The 25,119-nt window shown below is 43.9% G+C and overlaps 1 protein-coding gene across 2 annotated transcripts in view; it reads right to left on the reverse strand.

The window, feature by feature from the left end:
* The window catches only part of LOC139765149 (NAD-dependent protein deacetylase sirtuin-3-like), a 120,304-nt gene that overhangs the window by 85,885 nt on the left and 9,300 nt on the right, over positions 1-25,119 (reverse strand). For both annotated transcript variants that reach the window (XR_011716588.1, XM_071692343.1), the window contains exon 6: positions 8,364-8,508. Coding sequence is in view for 1 of the 2 variants with exons in the window: in XM_071692343.1 (XP_071548444.1) it covers positions 8,407-8,508 (102 nt within the window). In the remaining variant the exon portion in view is untranslated. The remainder of the gene's footprint in view (positions 1-8,363; positions 8,509-25,119) is intronic.

The following is a 25,119-nucleotide window of genomic DNA, read 5'->3' on the forward strand; positions in this document are numbered from 1 at the left end:
CTTTAGGGCTGGAATCTCCTGCAGGAGGTGATGACGAGGGTGTGTCATCTTTAGGGCTGGAAGCTCCTGCAGAAGGTGATGACGAAGAAGTGTCATCTTTAGGGCTGGAATCTCCTGCAGGAGGTGATGACGAGGGTGTGTCACCTCTAGGGCTGGTAGCTCCTGCAGAAGGGAATGCTTACAGTGTCCTCTCTCTATATATGGCAAAAAATGCTGGGTTTTTTCTTTCTTTCTTTTTTGCCTATGATGGTCTAAACTTCCCAGTCTTTGCCAGTCTGTGATTGGCTAACCTAACCTGTCTACTGGCCTGTGATTGGTAAAGGTACCAAGTCTTTGCCAGTCTGTGGTTGGCTAACCTTGCCTGTCTACTGGCCTGTGATTGGCAAAGCTTCCCTGTCTTTGCCAGTCTGTGATTGGTGAAGCTTATCTTTACTAGCCTGGGATTGGTATAGCTACCCAGTCTTTGTTAGTCTGTGATTGGCTACACTTTCCAAACCTCCTCGTGTGTCTAACAATTGGGAACATGACACAAAACTTAACACGTGTGTGTGTGTGTGTGTGTGTGGAGGCAGCACCGTGTATGTGTGTGTGTGTGTGTGTGGTGTGTGTGTGTGTGGTGTGTGGAGGCAGCACCGTGTGTGTGTGTGTGTGTGTGTGTGTGTGTGTGTGTGTGTGTGTGTGTGTGTGGTGTGTGGAGGCAGCACCAGGTGTGTGTGTGCATGGTGCGTCATGCAACTTGTGATCTTAGCCAGTTTTTCCCTGAATTCATGAATAAAGTCAACAAGAACATCCTCTTCCCTCTTAAACTAGAGAGAAAATATGAACCTCGATCCCTGAAGGGAAGGTCTGTGTGTGTGTGTGTGTGTGTGTGTGTGTGTGTGTGTGTGTGTGTGTGTGTGTGTGTTTGCGCTATCAGTGTTTTCCACAGAAACAAGACAAAGCAGTTTTCCCCTCGCCCTCGTAGTGTTTGTCTGCATATCTTTGCCTCTGTTTGTCTTTCCATTGAAATGTGTGAGGCTCTGGGCATACACACACACACACACACACACACACACGGTGCTGCCTCCACACACACACACACACACACACACACACACACACATGATAACAGACGTCATCCCATGTTAAATGCTTTTAGTATCATATGATACGATGGTTTTCCTATTTCAAACAAGGTGTGACCTAGTCCATGCCAAAGGAAAGATAAGCCCAAAATGAACCATTGAGCGAAACGTCCCGGCCATGTTAATTAAACAAGGCTCTGTTAGACGAAGTCGGAACTACTTAATGAGGCTGTTTAAGGAAGACAGAAGCCTCTGTGTGCCAGGGGGGGAATAAGGTAAGCAGATAAGAGTTAGTTGAATGTACAGATGAAAAGCATTGATAAGGGTAAGAGATGAGGGTAAACAGGTCTTGTTCCCTGGTCCATTTCTCTTTTTTTTCTGTGAGGCAGAACTAAACCAGTCATTCCAGCTTGTGCCCTATCATCGTGTTGGCTCACAGACGAAAGGTCAAGCCTTGACATAGACAGATGACCTCACTGAGGCCAAGCCTTGATATAGACAGATGTCCTCACTGAGGCCAAGCCTTGATATAGACAGATGTCCTCACTGAGGCCAAGCCTTGACATAGACAGACGTCCTCACTGAGGCCAAGCCTTGATATACACAAATGTCCTCACTGAGGCCAAGCCTTGATATAGACAGACGTCCTCACTGAGGCCAAGCCTTGACATAGACAGACGTCCTCACTGAGGCCAAAGCCTTGACATAGAGAACATAAAAAAAGGACAGAGAAAAGACATAGAGGGTCATCTAAGTGTTGTTGACGGACTTGTGACACGGGCCTGCGACAAAGAACATGACGTCTGGTATGCAAATCCAATTTCGGATGACCTCAAGCGATGACGCCCTGCGTCGCCCCCACCCACCAAGGCCAAGAGAGAGACGACCTTGCTGTCCACCTCTCTCTCTCTCTTCTCTCTCTCTCTCTCTCTCTCTCTCTCTCTCTCTCTCTCTCTCTCTCTCTCTCTCTCTCTCTCTCTCTCTTTATATATATATATATATATATATATATATATATATATATATATATATATATATATATATATATATATATATATATATATATATATATATATGAGCTGGTAGTTAGCTTAGTCATTTGTATATAATGATGACATTATTGGTATGTGATTAGGTTGCAAAACTCCTTCCCCCAGATCATTCGCTGCCGTAATTAGGAGAATTTCCCAGAGTTTATCGGAGTTTCAGTGTTATGAGGTTGGTAAGTGGCCGTAGCCTGGTGAAAGAGGCCATAACAATCTGGGAAACGTTATCTGGTGGGACCGAGAACCGCCCTGGCCAAGATGGTGGCCACACCTCTCATCCAGGCCAGCTGGGGGTGGGGACTGTGGCCATCCTAGCATAGATGGTGGCCACACCTCTCATCCAGGCCAGCTGGGGGTGGGGACTGTGGCCATCCTAGCATAGATGGTGGCCATACCTCTCATCCAGGCCAGCTGGGGGTGGGGACTGTGGCCATCCTAGCATAGATGGTGGCCACACCTCTCATCCAGGCCAGCTGGGGGTGGGGACTGTGGCCATCCTAGCACAAATGGTGGCCATATATCTTCTCCTTGGCTAGCTAAGGAGACCTGTGGCCATCATGGCCCAGATGGTGGCCATACTTCCTCTCCAGGCCGGCTAAGGGTGTGGACTATGGCCACCAGTGGCCCAGATGGTGGCCATACCTCCTCCTCAGGTCAGCTAGGGGTGTGGTCTATGGCCACCATGGCCCAAATAGTGGCCATACCTCCTCTCCAGGTCAGCTAGGGGAGTGGTCTATGGCCATCATGGCCCAAATGGAGGTCATAAATCTCCCTTCAGGTCAGCTGGAGAGAAAGAGAGAGATATATATACACCAATTTTCTTATCCCATTTACAGGTAAATTGGACGCTACGCGAAAGTAGAAGTTAGTGTTCTTGGACGTATTCTCTCTCTCTCTCTCTCTCTCTCTCTCTCTCTCTCTCTCTCTCTCTCTCTCTCTCTCTCTCTCTCTCTCTCTCTCTCTCTCTCTCTCTCCACCATGTCCACGCTAATCCCTTGGCAACGTGCAAGGCTCCGGCCAGATCACACAGCCCAGCCAAGCCCCCTCCAGACGACCTGAATATTGCCTCGTCTGGACGTATTTCATCCACAGTGACTCCACTCACACACGACGGGAAGAAGCAGCGGGAGGAGGAGGAGGAGGAGGAGGAGCGCCAGAAGCAGCGGGAGGAAGAGGAGGAGGAGGAGGAGCGCCAGGAGCAGCGGGAGGAGGAGGAGGAGGAGGAGGAGGAGCACCACGAGCAGCGGGAGGAGGAGGAGCACCACGAGCAGCGGGAGGAGGAGGAGGAGGAAATACGGAGAGTGGAAGAGATAGAGAGAATGAGAGAGTACCTGCCTACATATGGGTGCCTCCTATGGAAATCTGTGGGTTGGGGGTGGCGTCGGGAATGGATAAAGGCAAGCAAGTATGGAAAAGTACATGTGTATATATGTATATGTCTGTGTATGTGGATGTATATGTATGTATATATGTTGATATGCATATGTATGTATATGTACGTGTATGTGCGTATAACTACACATGTGTGTATGTGGGTAGATGGGTCGTTCTTCGTCCGTTTCCTAGCGCTACCTCGCTCAAGCGGGAAACCGCGATCAGGTAGCGTCAAGAACAGAGGACTGACTGAGCCTTAGAGGAGGGGAAAAAATCTCCTCACTTGGCCCCCTACTCTGTTCTTTCTTTCAGCGAGTAAAACAGGAGGGGAGGCTTTCCAGCACCCTGCTCCTACCGCTTCCAGTCGCCTTCTACGACAAGCAGGGAATACGTAGGAAGCGTAGTGGAGAAAGAATATTGAGCAAAGACGTAATGAGCGTCGTAGAAAAGGCGGGAGAAACAGGAAGAGGGGTAGGGAGCTGAAAATCCTCCTCTCCTGTATTATCACTTTCAAAATAATAAGAGGAAGGAGCCAGGTGAGGATTTTTTCCCCCCTCTCTCAAAGCCTAATCGTCTGGGGTTGACGCTGTCTTGTAAACGCGAGAAACAGCGAACAATTATCACACACACACACACACACACACTTAACACACACACACACACACACACACACACACACACACACACACACACACACACACACACACACACTTTTCCATACAGGTAATCATGAAGACCAGAGAGTGAACGAATTACGAAATGCAGTTAACTCCTTTCACCCTACTCTCCCAGGGCTCTTCCTGACCTCTGACCTCTCCTTCCCTCTCACCACTCTTGACCTTTGACCCCTCCCTCTCACCCACCACTCTCCTTAATATGTAAATTTGCCTGAAGCTTTGTCAGTCTCCCGGATGAATAATGTAGAATCTTGGATGCTCGGAGACTGTATAACAAGTGTACATGAGAGAGAGAGAGAGAGAGAGAGAGAGAGAGAGAGAGAGAGAGAGAGAGAGAGAGAGAGAGAGAGAGAGAGAGAGAGAGAGAGAGAGAGACCCACTTGCCCTAGCCTAGGTTGTCCTGGATGACTGAGGTATGTCGTATGTTCTCCACGAAGAGACATATATATATATATATATATATATATATATATATATATATATATATATATATATATATATATATATATATATATATATATATATATATATATATATACATATACGTAAATGTTTATTCCATGTAATCCACGGGGAAATGAAACCCGACAAGTTCCCAAGTGCACTTTCGCGTAATGATCACATCATTAAGGGAGATACAAGAAAGAAACACACACACACACACACACACACACACACACACACACACACACACACACACACACACACATCCTGGGGAGATATCAACCCCACCATCTGTATTCCCCATTCACCTCAACACAGACTCACAAATGTACCAAGGCCAGAAGGGCATCGTCTTGCCTCCACCACCATATCGCTCCTCATATATCCTCATTTCCCCCAGATCTCTGTGTGGTTCTTCACGGGGCGCAGGTAACAGACAAAGGAGTGCCAAGTTTGGACAACATCCTACACTTTACTTTTTGTTTTTAGGTGGTTAGAGGCATCTCTCGTATGCAAATTAGGGGGAGGGGTCACAAGAGAGAGAGAGAGAGAGAGAGAGAGAGAGAGAGAGAGAGAGAGAGAGAGAGAGAGAGAGAGAGAGAGAGAGGGAGAGTATGTGAGGGTGTATAAGGTTGCTATGGTGATGGTTGTGAGTGTCTGGTCTGGCCAAGTGATGATGGTTGTGGCCAAGTGGTGATGGTTGTGGCCAAGTGGTGATGGTTGTGGCCAAGTAGTGTCTGGTCTGGCCAAGTGGTGATGGTTGTGGCCAAGTGGTGATGGTTGTGGCCAAGTGGTGATGGTTGTGGCCAAGTGGTTATGGTTGTGGCCAAGTAGTGTCTGGTCTGGCCAAGTGGTGATGATTGTGGCCAAGTGGTGATGATTGTGGCCAAGTGGTGATGGTTGTGGCCAAGTGGTGATGGTTGTGGCCAAGGGGTGATGGTTGTGGCCAAGTGGTGATGGTTGTGGCCAAGTGGTGATGGTTGTGGCCAAGTGGTGATAGTTGTGGCCAAGTGATGATAGTTGTGGCCAAGTGGTGATGGTTGTGGCCAAGTGGTGATGGTTGTGGCCAAGTGATGATGGTTGTGGCCAAGTGTACGTCACCCAAGAAGTGGTGTGAGAGTCAACACTCTGTGGGCCAGTCGTCAGGCCAAGACACACACACACACTCACACACACACACACACACACACACACACACACACACAAGCACACACACACACACACAAGCACACACACACACACACACACACACACACACACACACAGAGGAGTCGTACCCAAATTAAAAAAAAAAAAATTCGAACTAGGGCTTCATTTCCGCTGAAGATTCTTTCATTTCTATCTTCTTTCTTTTTTTTTTCCCCGGTGAAAAGATTCCGTTTTCTTTTCTCTTCATAATTTGCATGGAAGGAGAATAAAGGTGACTCAGCTGACATTTGGAAAATGGAAAAGGGTGTTCCACTGCGCAGTGCAAACAAATTTCCTCACGATTTTAAGATCATATATATATATATATATATATATATATATATATATATATATATATATATATATATATATATATATATATATATATACATACCTACACAGCTTTCCATGGTTTACCCCAGACGCTTCACATGCCTTGATTCAATCCACTGACAGCACGTCAACCCCGGTATACCACATCGCTCCAATTCACTCTATTCCTTGCCCTCCTTTCACCCTCCTGCATGTTCAGGCCCCGATCACACAAAATCTTTTTCACTCCATCTTTCCACCTCCAATTTGGTCTCCCTCTTCTCCTCGTTCCCTCCACCTCCGACACATATATTCTCTTGGTCAATCTTTCCTCACTCATTCTCTCCATGTGCCCGAACCATTTCAAAACACCCTCTTCTGCTCTCTCAACCACGCTCTTTTTATTTCTACACATCTCTCTTACCCTTACCCTTACCTTGTGACGCATCTAACACCCCGTTATGTGACGCAGCTAACCCCCCGTTATGTGACGCATCTCTAACACCCCGTTATGTGACGCATCTCTAACACCCCGTTATGTGACGCATCTAACACCCCGTAATGTGACGCATCTAACACCCCGTTATGTGACGCATCTAACACCCCGTAATGTGACGCATCTAACACCCCGTAATGTGACGCATCTAACATCCCATTATACAACGCATCTACCGGAAATCGGGTGTAAGTAGGTAAACATTCCACTGGTTTTCTAACAAGACGGAGAAAACGAGTGGCGGGGGGGAAATGAAAAAGAATACGTGAGAACATAACACCATAATTTTCAAGCCTTGAGCACATTTCCCTCTCTCTCTCTCTCTCTCTCTCTCTCTCTCTCTCTCTCTCTCTCTCTCTCTCTCTCTCTCTCTCTCTATCTATCTATCTATCTATCTATCTATCTATCTATCTATCTATCTCTCCCAATAAAACCTTGGCCTCTTGTTCGGTAAAGCCCAGTATGGGCCGTCTGTAGCTTCGTTATCGTACATTAGTTCAGTGAGCCCTGGCGAACAAGACAAGGGAGCGCCCACGTCAATCGGATGCTCACTCACATTTAAAAAAAAAAATCAATTTTCTTCTGGCATTTAAAAAAATATATATATATATCATTTTCTTCTGGTATTTAAAAAATCAATTTTCTTCTGGCATTTAACAAAATTCAATTATCTTATGGCATTTAAAAAAAATATATTATTTTCTTCTGGTATTTAAAAAATCAATTTTCTTCTGGCATTTAACAAAATTCAATTATCTTCTGGCATTTAAAAAAAATATATTATTTTCTTCTGGTATTCAAAAAATCAGTTTTCTTCTGGCATTTAAAAAAATTCAATTATCTTCTGGCATTTAAAAAATGCATGTAATTTCCTTCTGGCATTTGAAAAAATATATCAACTTCCTTCTGGTATTTAAATGGTCTATATAATTTCCATCAGGCATTTAAAAAAAATCAATTTTCTTCTGGCATTTAAGAAATATATGTAATTTTCTTCTGGCATTTAAAAAATATATCAATCTTCTTCTGGTATTTAAGAAATATATATAATTTCCATCTGGCATTTTAAAAAAAAAAAATCAATTTTCTTCTGGCATTTAGAAAAAATTCAATTTTCTTTTGGCATTTAAAAAAAATACAATTTCCTTGTGGCATTTAAAATAATTGTAACCTCATTCTAAATGGGTATGTCACAGAAGGGCCAGATTTGGACATGGTAGGTGTTGAGAGGCCCTGCATGGCGCTACCCAGTACACAAGACACATTAACCCTCCATGACTCTACCCAGTACACAAGACACATTAACCCTCCATGACGCTACCCAGTACACAAGACACATTAGCTCTCCATGACCCTACCCAGTACACAAGACACATTAACCCTCCATGACGCTACCCAGTACACAAGACACATTAACCCTCCATGACCCTACCCAATACACAAGACACATTAACCCTCCATGACGCTACCCAGTACACAAGACACATTAACCCTCCATGACGCTACCCAATACACAAGACACATTAACCCTCTATGACGCTACCCAGTACACAAGACACATTAACCCTGAATAACGCTACCCAGTACACAAGACACATTAACCCTGTATGACGCTACCCAGTACACAAGACACATTAACCTTCCATGACTCTACCCAGTACACAAGACACATTAACCCTCTATGACGCTATCCAGTACACAAGACACATTAACCCTCCATGACGCTACCCAGTACACTACAAAAGGAAAATAGATATCTGACCTTTGCCTGTGTTCTCGAAGATGGTGGCGCTGATGACCCGTTTTTAGTGACGTCCCTTTGAGACTGATGCCGGAGCTGGCCTCAGTGGCGAGAACTCAAAGTCTCCAACGAGACTGGCCAGCGAGACGGGTCTCTTATCTCGTGCCTGATGGTAGTAATGGGGAGGAGAGAGAGACCACAGGGTTAAAACACAATATGAATATAATCATCTATCATGTCTGTTAATCATTTCATACGTCTGTTGTCTGTTAATCATTTCATACGTCAAGAAACACACTATTCGATCAATGTATTCTACTTTTGTCTAACCCTACGTCAACGTTTTTTCGATTCTCTCTCTCTCTCTCTCTCTCTCTCTCTCTCTCTCTCTCTCTCTCTCTCTCTCTCTCTCTCTCACTCTCACACACACACACACACACACACGCACACTAAACTTGGTGTGTAAGGAAGATAAGGAAGCGTCGTGGAGTTATATAACCCATGTTGACGTAGCAACATGAACAAGAGAAGATAAGGAAGAACAGAGAGAAGAGAAATAACATGAAAATGGAGATGGATAGATAGATAGATAGATAGATAGATAGATAGTGGAACGTGTAAAGAATGTCGTATGGAAATCACAGCAATGACGTAAAGCAAGAACAAGTCAAATGACGTGTGTGTGTGTGTGTGTGTGTGTGTGTGTGTGTGTGTGTGTGTGTGTACGTACGGGAAGACTATGTACGCGAGACAGGAAAATCTAAAACTGTCGAGGAATCTCCTGCTGGCACTGTGGTCTGCCTGCCCTGGAGGGGAAGGGAGGAGGAGGAGAACTTTTGGCTTATCATAACATATTCACGACGCGCAGTGGGGGCCAGGTCCCTCCTGCTGGCCTCCCTCCTCCTCCTTCTCCTCCTCCTCCTCCCTTATCCCTACTCCTGCATGACGCGCAGTGGGGGCCAGGTCCCTCCTGCTGGCCTCCTCCTCCTTCTCCTCCTCCTCCTCCCTTATCCCTACTCCTGCATGACGCGCAGTGGGGGCCAGGTCCCTCCTGCTGGCCTCCTCCTCCTTCTCCTCCTCCTCCTCCTCCCTTATCTCCACTCCTGCATACCCACACATCACTGGACACCGGAGCGTAACACCTTGGAGAAACACACACACACAAGACCGAGGATGGATGATCTGGCCTCTTTCTTATCATCATCTACTCCTAATACGACACTATATATGAACATCTCACACCTCGATGTAATGAAGAAATTTAGGTGACGTACTGGGAGAGTTGAATCCTCCCGAGAAATCGTACTAATATAAATGCTTCGCAGAGGAAATGGTGTTTGAACACATACTAATGGTACGTAACAGTGGTGAATGCTATTCCGTGTTGAAATAAAAACACTAAAAACCGATGTCAAACACCACGAATTTCTCACTTGGTAGACCTGATTGCTGCTGGTGTCTTATCTATTTCATAGATGAAGTGAGATTTGTCATTTCTGTAGGATAGGATGGTGTTCTAGAGTCAGGAAGATGAATCTCCTGGTTCCAATCCCTTATAATACGTTCCAAAACCCGTGTCAGATACAGAGAGAGGTTCCCAATCTATAACAATACATTTCAACAATCCTTTAGACACATACAATATGTGTTGATAACACTGTAGTGTTTGCAACGACTAGTTGCAGCGGTGGAGCTGGCACTCACCACATTGAACAAGACATAATTAGTATAAAATGAAGTTGACTACTTAATTAGTATATCAAATGAACTTGCCAAAGGTAAGTTTTAAAAAGAAAAAAAAAAGGAGGGGGGGGAAGGTTATATTAAGAACGTATGAAATGGTCATATCATGAGAGAGAGAGAGAGAGAGAGAGAGAGAGAGAGAGAGAGAGAGAGAGAGAGAGAGAGAGAGAGAGAGAGAGAGAGAGAGAGAGAGAGAGAGAGAGAGAGAGAGAGAGCAACTGGCCATGAATATCACAAAAAAAAACGGGGTTTTGAGGGGAAAGTACATTACAGAGTTGGCCAGGCAAACGAATTCGTGACTACAAAACACTTGACTTCGAGAGGATTAAGACTTGAGAGAATGTAAAGAGAAGAAAGAATAGTTAAGATTCTCCTCACTGGACACGTACATTAAACCTGGGGATAAACAGTGATGAAATGATGATAAACCATATTGACATTTCTCACCATCATGCCTTGGGAGGGGGGTACATAATAATTAGCATATCCCTAATTATCATCTCTGTAATTACTAGTCGTACATGACCTTTATTTCTGATTATCAATTACCTCATTAATCCCGAGAGAATCTCAAAATTAGCTGTATCTACAGATTCGGGGTTTTTTTCCCTCTCTCAAATGTGATCATGGATATTTGGCGATCTAACTATTTAAAAAAGAAATGAAAAAATCTTTTTACAGTGAAAGAAGCGATTGACTCATTCAGTTTTAGAGAAAAATAATGAGGCGAAATGACCAGTTTTATCCGTTTATGCTAAAGTTTACACACTTCATAGCACGTAAATTTACTATAATGCCTCTTAACTACAAAATCCACACTTATGGCACTCACAACTCTGGCAACCAGAGCTGTATAGCAACACTAACTATAGCACCTTCAGCTATAGCACCCTCTGGTACTCACAACTCTTGCAAACAGAGCTGTATAGCAACACTAACTATAGCATCTTCAACTATAGCACTCTCTACTATAACACCCTCATCCATAGCACCCACTATTACTATAATAACACATACATTTACAACACCCATAGCTATGGTATTTACAGTTATAGCAGCCACAACTATTACACCCAGTATCATAGCATCTACAACCTTGGCACTGACACTCACCAACAACTCAACAACCAATATTAACCATAACCATAACACACAACCATAACACACAACCATTACCATACAATTACAACACCCACAACCATAGGACACACAACTATAGCACGAACCTATAACCCCTTCTGACTATAGTACCAACTATAGCAAACATCTATAGCACCCATGATTACACTCACGATACACCACTTACTCTTTAGCATCTGAATATACATATTTGATATTCCCAAATCCAACGATTCATTCAAATTATTAGATTACATTAATCACATGGACTGAATTGATCAGTCAAAATTCCCTTAATGCCTCGTCTCTGCTTGTGGGATACATATGATCTGAAACATCCACATCACCAGAGAATCGAAAAGCAATTAGACTCTATTTCACATGATCACGGTTTTTGTCAGCAATATAATTATCCCGCGGGACTTTTTGTGATATACAACAACACTGCATTGGACATCATAACAGAGAACGGGATGAGCGTTGAATTCCAACCCCTAACCCCAACCTCCCTTCCCTCCTCCTCCTCGCTGATATGTGAATATTAATTTACCACACAGGAGAAATACAAGCAACAGCTTTAATTCAGGTGTTGTTCAACAACACTCTGACTCAGGGGCTATACATGACCAGGGACATACGAGAAGTGTCAACCAAAGGGGTCGACTTTATTATCATAATTATTATCATATATCATTATAATCCCCCCTCCCCTCCCCCCACCCCCCAGTGGAAAGATGAAAACCTTAATGGAAGTGAATTTATCTTAATGAATTAATAATACTCGTTGCTTCGAAATTTCTTACTGTAAGCTTGCGTATATCACGTAGACGAAACTCCACAAAAATGTAACTTTTCACGTTCTTTTTATGGCATGACTTTGAGAGAAGCTGAGGAAACATGGGAAGAAATACATCCAAGAAGAGATACTCATTATACTAATACAACTGGATGACTTAAAGCTGTGAGTAGGTCTGGAGATCCCATGTTTCAACATACAGCAATACATGGAGTGTGAACAGTGAACAAGATGGTACTCGTGTTATAGCCACGAGTGTGAACAGTGAACAAGATGTTACTCGTGTTATAGCCACGAGTGTGAACAGTGAACAAGTTGTTATTCGTGTTATAGCCACAACCTTCCAACGCGAGAACAGCTCCAGAAGTATACGTGGTATAAGACCAATGTGTATAATACAGTAGTATATATATATATATATATATATATATATATATATATATATATATATATATATATATATATATATATATATATCGGTATGATTGAGTATGATGATACGTATGATCATGCCAGAGGAAAGGGTTTTAGTTGGAGCGTATGAAAATCATACACACACACACACACACAAGAAATACGTCGTCTAGGGTATGCAGATGAGGTGATGCAAATGAGAGAGAGAGAGAGAGAGAGAGAGAGAGAGAGAGAGAGAGAGAGAGAGAGAGAGAGAGAGAGAGCACAGGAAGGGGAGGTAAGGGAGGGAGAGTAAGTCTCATGAGGAAAGTGTGGTTTTAAAGGTGAACTTATGAGTTACTGGTCCGACATAGGACCAAGGATGGCGAGGTGGGAAAGGTGTAACAGAAACACGTTTGATAAGAGGTATATATATATATATATATATATATATATATATATATATATATATATATATATATATATATATATATATATATATATATATATATATTCCTATAAGTCCCCGTGGACTCATAGGAATGTCTTGATCACGCGCTAAATTGTGATCCTTTCCAATATATATATATATATATATATATATATATATATATATATATATATATATATATATATATATATATATTCTGGGTGTTAGCGCAGTAGGAATTATGAAGGTGGTTTATAAATATAATACTAATTACACTCATGTCAGAGGTCTGACCTTTCTTTATATATACAGTAAAAGGCTGGATGATTCCATTACAACGAAAACTATAAAGTGTAATATGATTACAGGAGACTGGCGAGTTTTACAACGAACTATAACCAAGTGAAATATGTGCCTAGGATTGTTAACTATATTTCCACCATTGTCTCAAATCATAAATAGCCAAGTGGCTAGTCCGCTCTTAAGGTATGTGGGTCAATCATTGAATGGGTAGTATTAAAGACGTTTCTTCTTTTTGTACACCCTCTCTCTCTCTCCCTCCTAGTGACAGCCAATCAGCGTGTAGATCCCAAGACATCCTAAGCAGGGGAGAGCCAACCAGCGGCCGACACCGCCACCGTCCTCAAAATCACCGACCAATCAGCGACGGCGGAGACACGCATATTCTGGCATGACAAGGGAATTAGCGTGGGAGTAGTTTGAGACCATCACCCCCCCCCCCCCCCACTAACCACCACGCCACCCAACCACCCAACCACCCCCCCCAAACAACACATACTGACAGCCAATCGCCTTTGCAACGGAGTCCTGGCGAGGTGCGAGCCGAGAGATGATAATGTGGGAGCCATCGTGGTGGGATTAGAGAGAGAGAGAGAGAGAGAGAGAGAGAGAGAGAGAGAGAGAGAGAGAGAGAGAGAGAGAGGCGCGCGCGCGGCCGCTGAAACTATTTAGAGAGAGAAGAGAGGCCTTCCTGGTTGCCTTTCTTGATCCTATACTACGCCATCAGAGAGAGAGAGAGAGAGAGAGAGAGAGAGAGAGAGAGAGAGAGAGAGAGAGAGAGAGAGAGAGAGAGAGAGTAGGTACCAGTCGATGGGAGAGCGATGATGGGCTTGACTGGCTACAGAGAGAGAGAGAGAGAGAGAGAGGATGGTGTGTTGGGAGAGGGAGTGAGTCAGTGAGTGAGTGAGGCCAGAGGTGTGCCGACAACAGGTTGAGGATAAGAGAGAGAGAGAGAGAGAGAGAGAGAGAGAGAGAGAGAGAGAGAGAGAGAGAGAGAGAGAGAGAGAGAGAGAGAGAGAGAGAGAGGTGGACGGAGGGGTATAGGAGAAGACACAGAGAGGAGAGGGATAGATAGATAAGTAGATGGAAGGTGAGATGATAAATATAGAAGGAACTGAGTAAAGGAAGAAAAGAGATAAGACACAGAAGAGGACCAGCATAAGAGAAAACGGATGCTAAAAGGGATGTAAACCATAAGAGAAAACGGATGCTAAAAGGGATGTAAACCATAAGAGAAAACGGATGCTAAACGAGATGTAAACCATAAGAGAAAACGGATGCTAAAAGGGATGTAGTCCATAAGAGAAAACGGATGCCATAAGAGACGTAAAGCATAAGGGAAAACGGATGCTAAACAAGATGTTAACCATAAGGGAAAACGGATGCTAAACGAGAAGTAAAACATATGGGAAAACGGATACTAAACGAGATGTAAGCCATAAAAGAAAACGAATGCTAAACGAGACGTAAAACATAAGGGAAAACGGAGGCTAAAAGGGATGTAAACCATAGAGAAAACGGATATTAAAAGAGATATAAACGGATGCTAAACGAGACGTAAAACATAATCATAAATCAGGAAGAGAACAACAACAGACAGTTGAATCTCGACATATGATAAATGACTGAAATAACTGTCGGTATAATGACACATTGAGGGAGATTGTAGTATGTGTGTGTGTGTGTGTGTGTGTGTGTGTGTGTGTGTGTGTGTGTGTGTGTGTGTGTGGTGAGGGGAAAGAGGGATGTTACAGCTAGGCTGGGTCAAAAGAAAGGTCAACCTGTGGTCAAATGCTGAATCACACAGTGACTTCAGTACAGTCGCCCCCTTCAGAGCCGCCTTGTGGTTAGCTGCCTTCATATATATATATATATATATATATATATATATATATATATATATATATATATATATATATATATATATATATATATATATGGCAAGACGTGGGGCACGCGTTATAAAGCGTGTCCTTGTTAATACAAGGAAAATGTATTAGACGCAGATTTGAATACAGTGTAAGTAAATCCCTCTGTGTGTGTGTGTGTGTGTGTGTGTGTGTGTGTGTGTGGTGTTGGATATGAATCTACAGGATTCAATATCGTGTTATTTACTGAAGCGGGAGGTTTATAGAGAACCCCGAACGTTCCTTTAAGATATTGAGAGATCTTTCGTATGGTCTGCTTGCTTATGTCCTGCTAGAAGCTTGCCTGCTTGCTAATGTCACGCTAGAAACTTACTTGCTTATGTAGCGTTAGGAGTTTACTTGCTTATGTCGCGTTAGAAGTTTACTTGCTTATGTCGAGCTCGAAGCTTGCTTGCTTATGTCGCGCTAGAAGCTTTGCTTGCTTGCTTATGTCGCGCTAGAAGCCTTGCTTGCTTATGTCACGCTAGAAGCTTTGCTTGCTTATGTCACGCTAGAAGCCTTGCTTGCTTGCTTATGTCGCGCTAGAAGCTTTGCTTGCTTGCTTATGTCGCGCTAGAAGCCTTGCTTGCTTATGTCACGCTAGAAGCCTTGCTTGCTTATGTCGCGCTAGAAGCTTTGCTTGCTTATGTCGCGCTAGAAGCCTTGCTTGCTTATGTCGCGCTAGAAGCTTTGCTTGCTTGCTTATGTCGCGCTAGAAGCTTTGCTTGCTTGCTTATGTCGCGCTAGAAAACTAGAGGAACTAAAAAGCCACAGATGTTTCACGCCGCACAATACGAGCTCAGGGCCACAAGGAGCAACCCTTGCGGAGGTCCTCTGTACACCAGGGCGGCTTCCCTCCCTGTGGAGGAGGAGGAGGAGGAAGACACAGAAGACCCAGCCATACAAGGCCCGACGACAGAAAGAGAGAGAGAGAGAGAGAGAGAGAGAGAGAGAGAGAGAGAGAGAGAGAGAGAGAGAGAGAGAGAGAGAGAGAGAGACCATAAAGGCATCCTGGCGAAGGAGAAGAAGAAGAAGGAGGGGGAGGCAGGAGGTGGGGAGCATTTCTGGAGGTCTGTAGTGCTCTGCTGGGGAGCTGTGGTGATGGAGAAGGGGGCGGGTGGGCGGGCGCCACCACCGAGCCAGGTGGCGTTAAGGGGGAAGTAATTGCAATTACTGGTGACGTGATGGCGAAGTAACTTCCCGAGGAGCTCCACCCCTCGCCCGCTGGGCGTTCCATCATCTGTTCACAGAAAAATCCGAGCCACGACGAATGGCAGAAAATCTACCACGTAAGTATGGATACTATGGCCATCACGCCCGTCCCTGATAACGGTGTGATGGGGCGATCGCATTTCGGTAGGAATTTGGATAATTTCGTAAATGGAAGCTTTACAGTATATACCTAGATGTCTCTCTATAGAAATCCGCCTTATCTGGCACATAGGGCTACACGTACGCCCCTGTTATCGCTAGCTATACACCCGTGTTATCGCTTATCTCACTCTGGCGTGACAGTATGAGAGTCACAGGTCTGTGTAATTGTGTAAAGGTGTTGAAAATACTGTGAATTGTTGACACTTGAGGAGGGAGATTTCTTCCATGAAACATTTGAAGTGTTTTGTTCTTGAATAATCCATTTCATCTGCGTCACTGCGTTGCTACCCCTTTTCGTATATATATATATATATATATATATATCTTCCATTTTCCCGTAGTAGCAAATGACTAGTTTTGAAGTGCCACATTAGCATGAGAGTGGGTTCATTCCCGTCCCTCACACGTCCTTAACTAAGCGTGAATCCTTTCAGTATTTGCCTGTATCCTGGATATACATAATGGACAGAGCTTATTTCCTGTCGTCCAAGTGACGTTACGAGCCTCCTCACAGTCGCAGCCATGGTTGACAGTAGACTCCACCCCGTCTAGCAATGCTTCCCACTGTCTTATCATAATCTGTAGCCATGGTTGACAGTAGACTCCATCCCGTCTAGCAATGCTTCCCTGCTGTCCTATCATAATCTGTAGCCATGGTTGACAGTAGACTCCACTCCGTCTAGCAATGCTTCCCACTGTCTTATCATAAACTGTAGCCATGGTTGACAGTAGACTCCACCCCGTCTAGCAATGCTTCCCGCTGTCCTAACATAATCTGTAGCCATGGTTGACAGTAGACTCCATCCCGTCTAGCAATGCTTCCCACTGTCTTATCATAATCTGTTTCGAGTGCCAGTGAAGTTCTATGAGTCAGTAGGTTCCACGGGCCTCATCAGGACGACCTGTCTTATCAAAGGAGCTTCCTCCATCCCTGCTTAGTTAAACCAGCCTCTACCGCCTCCTAACTTGCTCCTCACTTTTCAAAGGTTTTCTCTCGACACTTCACTGTGGCTTAACAAAGTTGTCTCAGGCTCGAAAACTCTCTCTCTCTCTCTCTCTCTCTCTCTCTCTCTCTCTCTCTCTCTCTCTCTCTCTCTGGTCTTTACAAGGGCAGGATTCTAATCCCAGCCGGGTCTTATATAGCGTCCTTTCCTCCACCACAATAAAACATGAGCGAGCCAACCAGTTAAGTCAAGTAATTACTATCCAGCAAATCCTGGAGGAAAACCTCAGGAAGTAATGAGGCAAAAGCTCTCTGGAAAACATACACCAGTCTGGACGGAGACTGAAAACCTGCAGAGACCAGGAACTTGGTGATCTTGCCAGAGTGGGGCCTTGTGTGGCAATGGTGCCAGAGAGAGAGAGAGAGAGATCGCCAAGGAGTGCCAGGCAATATCCCCCTCAAGTGACTCTCCAGAAATATTTACCCTCAGAGCCAGTGCGGACGTATCATGGTCTCCGACAGATTAAAGTCCGCCTCTTGCATCTAAATTAGGAACAGTTTTTTTTACCTCGGCACACTGGAGGGTCTACGAGGTCTCCCGGGGTCCATGATGAGACGAGGAGTCGAGAAATATGTCATAAAGTGAAGGTTCTTGTGACCACGTCGGGTTGAGTGGATGTTGAAGTGCCTTAGTCTACTGTCTCTCGCCTTCGTCGGGTGATATGACGCCTTACTCTCCCTCACCTTCGTCAGGTAATATGACACTTTCTTCGCTCATCCATGTGTCATTTTCGTCGGGAAATGACACCTTCCTGTCTCTCATCTTCGTCAGGTAATATGACACCTTCCTGTCTCCCATCTTCGTCAGGTAATATGACACCTTCCTGTCTCTCATCTCCTACAATCACCGTGGGTCCCTGACGGACACCTGTCTCTTTACATGACTCACTGTCTTCCATAGAGAGGAAGGTCCATCAAGTCTATAAATCTGGCCTGTATTGTATTAATACAGTAGACTTTCATACACTAAGACGAAACGTGATAATAAGGAAGGCCTGTATGTGACAAGGTCTTTGTACATATGATACAACAGATGAAGGTACATACATGTTACATGTTAAGACACAATATACGACTTACCACCAACGCCACACACACACACAGCACACCAGACTCGACGTTCTCATCTCTCTCTCTCTCTCTCTCTCTCTCTCTCTCTCTCTCTCTCTCTCTCTCTCTCTCTCTCTCTCTCTCTCTCTCTCGCCTCCTGCACCCCTTCTCACTACGTCAGCGTCAAGGTCGCTCATAACAGTACATCCAATAAAAGTGTCTCTGGTGTTGCGGATACGCGTCGTCAACAGCCAAAAGGCTTCTCCACGACCCGTACGAAAAGAGTCACACACACACACACACACACACACACACACACACACACGTCCTAGCAAGCCCTCACCTAATGCCTTAATTTCCAAAAGATAAATGACTGTCATTCGACCATGAGGATATTTTTTCCTCCTCATTCTAACCCCACCTGGAGTTTAATGACTCCCGCAACACTCATTTACATTTTCGTTCTTTTTTATTTTCTTTACATATTTACATACATATATTTACACTTCGTAATTTGTTCGTTCCCCGACATGCAAATTTCGTGTGGATCACGAAGGTTCGTTATAACTCCATGGCTCTGGTTGGCCATGGTCTGCAGTGGTAGTAAAAAGGACGAAAGAATTTTCGTAAATATTACGAGACACTGAAATGTCACACATTTTGCCTATCATGATGTATATACACATTTGCCTATTTTACCCATTATGATGCATTGAGGTACATCCTACATATGTTTACATATTTCCTACCTCTCTTTATATCACGACGTACTCTCCTATTTCCTATTTCCCATTCTGCTATGATTTATTCATGAATTTCCCAATTAGCCTATTATGACCTATCTACCTATTTCCTATTTACGTTCCGGTTCGGAGATAGCCAAAGTTCTTCGAGATCGCAAGTTTCAGAAATATGACATAAAGCAGGTTAAAGCTCTTCATTGTGTGTGTGTGTGAGAGAGAGAGAGAGAGAGAGAGAGAGAGAGAGAGAGAGAGAGAGAGAGAGAGAGAGAGAGAGAGAGAGAGAGAGATTCTTCGCGGCCTCGTGAGCTCAGGTCCCAACCAGGGGGGCTGCCATAAGCATACCACTATATTACACTGAGGGAGATATGGAACGTCTTGATGGGTGATAGTCCCACGGTGAACACGGCGCCCGCTCGATCTCTGCGAATTTAGGGGGAAAAAAAATATTTGGATCCAGAGCACCTGCTGGATCTTTCGGGGTACTCTGGGGGTAGTTAGGGTCCCCCTCATAATTAAATTCTGAGGACGAGGCTCAGGATATAAAGATGGCGTAGACGCCTATGAAGCACATCCTCTCCATTACGCCATATGGCGTATAGACAACTATAATGCACATCCTCTGCGTTCCTCCCGAGTTATAATGAGATGGACCAGCCATCTGCCAGCTAAAAATACGCCGGGAAGTTAATTATCTTGATAAATGGACCAAAGGTTAATGTTGGCTCTTAGCTGTGTTGGCAGCCTTATTGCTCTGATTGATGGACGAAAGTTGCGAGCCAATAAAATAAAACGGAGTCTTGGATGAAAAATACTGAAGCCATGGCTGAAACACTGAAGCTTTGGAAATGGGAATGAAGCCTTGGAAAGATCAAAAGAGCCTTTGGGTGAAGCACTGAACCCATGGTTTAAAAAAGTGGAGACTTAGATGAGGAAATGTAGCCTTGGTTGAAAAAAATAGAGCTTTGACTGAAGCACTGGAGAAAATAGAGCTTTGACTGAAGCACTGGAGACCTTGTTGAGAGATTGGAGCTCCGGGTGAAGCAATGAACCCTTCTCTGAAACACTGGAGCCCTTTGTTTGAAACACTGAAGCCCTAGGTTGAAATGAATCCTTGTTTGAAACACTGGAGCCCTTGTTGAGAGATTCGAACTCCGCGTGAAACAATGAATCCTTCTTTGAACCACTGGTGCCCTTGGTTGAAAACTGAATCCTTTTTTTTAAAACACTGGATCACTGTTTGAAGCACTGATCATCCACCACTGTTGCATACAGAAAATTCACGGACCTTTGGAACCTTCGAATAACCTAAATCCGACTAGGGATATTCTATCATTCATCCCAGACCCGGATTAAAACTTCTTTCTGGGAGGCTAAACTCGAGACTAATTATAAGTCTGTTCATGATAGGATTATCAGCAGTCACTGTTGCAAACTTTGGTAGTCAAGGGTTAGCATTGGCTCAGCGACTGCTTGCTGGCGAGCCCACGAGGAAGTGACAGACAGTCCCAGCGTGATCATAAGACGCGGGGGAAAATGAACACCAGAATGACGAAGGCCAGTTAGGAAATGAACCTGAGGCCGAAGGGAACAGATGGGACGGAGATGATTAAGAGGAAATGATAAATGATGACAGGAACCAGTGGGAAAAGGCCACAGCATGTCATGGACATGAGTAGAAATGACATACATAACACATGGCACCAGTATGACATGGACAAGTGCCAGTGACAGTAGCATAACAGACACAAGCGCCAATGACAAACGCATGACAGGGGGCTGCTACAGACACATAACAAAACACTGCTAGAGAGACATAACGAAGACTGCTATAGACACATAACAAAGACTGCTACAGACACGCGACAAAGACTGTTACAGACACACGACAAAGACTGCTACAGACACATAACAAACACTGCTAGAGAAACATAACGAAGACTGCTACAGACACATAACAAACACTGCTAGAGAAACATAACGAAGACTGCTATAGACACATAACAAAGACTGCTACAGACACGCGACAAAGACTGCTACAGACACACGACAAAGACTGCTACAGACACGCGACAAAGACTGCTACAGACACACGACAAAGACCGCTACCGACACATAACAAAAACTGCTAGAGAAACATAACGAAGACTGCTACAGACACATAACAAAGACTGCTATAGACACGCGACAAAGACTGCTACAGACACGCGACAAAGACTGCTACAGACACGCGACAAAGACTGCTACAGACACATAACAAACACTGCTACAGACACATAACAAACACTGCAAGAGAAACATAACGAAGACTGCTACAGACACACGACAAAGACTGTTCAAGATACACGAAAAGGGAGTATCACAAACTGTGCCCAACGTACAAACTTAAAAAGCTTTAAGATCTATCCACACACTTAAATCTGGTGAGAAAGCATTGTATAAATGCTCGACATACGATGTTATGTACACCTAATTCATTGAGTATTCCCCTTTATTACTGGTCTTTAATACAGGGAGAAAAAAAAAGCCATTCTCAATGATAAAAAAAAAAGCAAGACTGATTTACTTTCGAATAAATCAGCCACGACTTTAAAAGAAATTCCATCCCTCGCGATACGGGAAAGCTCATATATAAGACCCGGGTGGGCCCATTCTTCAAATCATTGTGAGATATCCTGGAAAAGTCGACAGTGGACAATTTCCAGAAATTCTTAAACCCACACAACTGGTAAATGGTGGTTGGAGATTAAATGTTAACAGGAATAAAAAGCTTAAAGGAGAAGGTCCTTCAAGTTGCTGGTCCCTTTTGTGAACGTTGTCAAAGATTGTGGAAATATCATCAAGAGGACGAAAGAATTCTCCTGGTATGAGTACACGCAGCCAGGGATGGTAGTAGGATAGCCAGAGGTGGTAGTAGGATAGCCAGGGATGGTAGTAGGATAGCCAGAGGTGGTAGTAGGATAGGCAGGGATGGTAGTGGGATAGCCAGGGATGGTAGTGGGATAGCCAGGGATGGTAGTAGGATAGCCAGGGGTGGTAGTAGGACAGCCAGGGATGGTAGTAGGATAGGCAGGGATGGTAGTAGGATAGCCAGAGGTGGTGGTAGGATAGCCAGGGATGGTAGTAGGATAGCCAGAGGTGGTAGTAGGATGGGTAGAGATGGTAGTAAGACAGACAGGGACGGTAGCAGGATAGGTAGGGATGGTAGCAAGACAAACAAGTATTGCAGCAGGATAGGCAGGAAGTTATGCAGGGAAAGGAGTAGGACAGGGAGGGATGGAAGGAGGATGGGTAACGTCAGTAGCAGGATTGGAAGGGATGTTATCAAGGTATGTAGGATGTGTGGACAAGGATGGGGAAAGATAGGTAGAGGGGTAGGAGGTCAAAGAGACAGAAAGGAGGAGAGTAAAGATGGGAAAGATGAAGGTGTTGGAAAGAACTTATACATACCTGGTATCATTTGTTATTCTCTCTCTCTCTCTCTCTCTCTCTCTCTCTCTCTCTCTCTCTCTCTCTCTCTCTCTCTCTCTCTCTCTCTCTCTCTCTCTCTTCCTTTCCTTTCACAACAAGACCCCTTTCCAACACTGCCACAGCCACACAGTTTGCCAATTTGAGATGATATAACAATGAGCTTCCATGGTGTGTAGTGGTCAGCGCCTCTGACTACGAATCACGCCTGGACCCGTCCAGGTTACAATCCTGAAGAGACAAGACGGTTCACAGCCAGCCCAGCTGTTTATGCCCCGGGGGATGGTCGATAAATGGGTACAGACGCAACTTGGAATTCCCATTGTCCCTGAGGTACACAGACCTAAGATGCTTGACAAAAACCTCGTAACGTGAGGGGAGTTTTAAACTATGTTCCTGATAAATAATGTCAGAGTAGAGGGTCCATTCAACCAAGGGAATGGGTGGGAGTTGGCCAAGGAAGAAGGTCCATGAATGGGAGCATTTAGGTGGGAGTTGGGGTAGAAGGCGAGGCCATGCATAGGAGGGAATGGGTGGGAGTTGGCCAAGGAAGAAGGTCCATGAATGGAGCATTTAGGTGGGAGTTGGGGTAGAAGGCAAGGCCATGCATGGGAGGGAATGGGTGGGAGTTTAGCAAGAAGGCAAGATCATGCATGGGTGTAATGGAAAGAAGGTGACTAAGACTGGTTTGTAGATTGGTAAGGATTCCCTCAACATCTCCTATGTTAAGAGGAAAATGCAGTAGAAGTATTTCTGTATAATTGATACAGCAATGAGAGACTCAAAAATCTGACAACCTAATTTCTCTTCCTTATCAATCAATTATAAACAACGAATCACAAGAATCTCCTGGGAATCTAGTCAAAGGTAAAACTAATGACTGACACAAGAGACAAGAAGTAACAACCTCTATACAAATTCAGTTTTCATTTAGTTTCCATAAAAGTTCTGATGAAACCCCATATTGCTTAAAGTACTTTTTTTTCATCTATTCCATGTGCCATTACGATAAAAAAAAACATCAAACCAAGTACCTTATCTACAGAAGACATAGCTATGCCACTTTACAGAAATATAAGTCAAGACCAATGTAAAAAAAAAAAGTTAACCACTATTACATAAAGTACTTGAGTGTAACACATTTTTCGCCATTTACACTTGCAACGGAGGCTGGCACAACACTGTAACAGTAGTAAATTAGGCCATCAAGGTAGTGGAGCAAGGCCATAACAGGAGAAGATCAGACATTCCCTGTGTGTGGGGAGGCTCCCTTAGACGATAGAGCCAGTCCCCACTCCTGCCAGGTCTCATTGCTCTAGATGGCCTCCATTACGAGATAACACAGAATACCTCCAACACTGGCAAAAAAGCAAGCCAGAAATATGTACTGGACTGGCCAGGATAGTAAACTGGTGTTTAAACAGTAGATAAGTAAGTTAGAGTTGTTCTCTAGGAGAAAAGAAAAGAGAAGATATCAAACAATGATAAACAAGAAAATGGCTTTATGTATTGATAAATACCAAAACAACAATGTTTAGACCCAGAGTAGTCACAGAATCTTAGTATACCAAAGAAATGTACAGAACATAGACAACAGGGGGCCAGCAGGAGTGGTGAAGGGCACTAAACAAGGGTATGTATACATTCCAAGTGTTTACATAAGAAAGAAGCCAAAAATGTAAACTAATGTTCAAAGACTCAACAGAAAGGTACAAGAGAGCCAAGCAATCAGTCAAGAATGAGGAGGAAGACTTTTGAAAAATGTTGAGAACAATGAGAGGAAACAGCAAGTCACTGGGAATGTCCAGTATATGTACAGGCATGTGGAGGGAGGAAGAGGGGCAGAGGGTTGAGAAGCAGGAAGAATATAGCACTATGTCAGTGGCCATGTTGATGAAGATCTTGGGTTCAGGTCATCATTATCATCATTATCATCGTTTCCATCATAATCACTATTATCACGATTATCATTATAATCATAACTATCAAAATGTACCATATTTCATTATTTCTAAAATACTCTTCTAGCTATCCTTGTAAACTCCAATATAAGTATTTCTTATATAGATACATAGGCTATATATCTCCTCTCCCTTCCTCTTATCTATCTCCCACCTTCCTCTAATCTACCTCTCCCTTCCTCTCATCAACCCCCCCTCCTCTAATCTACTTCTCCCTTCTTGTAATCTAACTCTCCCCTCCTCTTAGCTACCTCTCCCCTCCTCTTACCTACCTCTCCCCTCCTCTTATAGCTGTTCAGTTTTGTGTCATAAGTTCTCAAAGGTTAAAAAGCTATGCAAATGACATCAACAATCTATGCATTTTGAGTCCAATATACATAAGGTCCAGTCACTGTCCTCCAGACAGGGATGTAAGCAAGACAATGGAAAAGTATATATGTAATGTGAAGTTTGAACCATCCTTTTCATACAGTTTTGAGATATGACTCCCATT

Source organism: Panulirus ornatus, chromosome 53, assembly GCF_036320965.1.
Source record: "Panulirus ornatus isolate Po-2019 chromosome 53, ASM3632096v1, whole genome shotgun sequence".
NCBI lineage: Eukaryota > Metazoa > Arthropoda > Malacostraca > Decapoda > Palinuridae > Panulirus > Panulirus ornatus.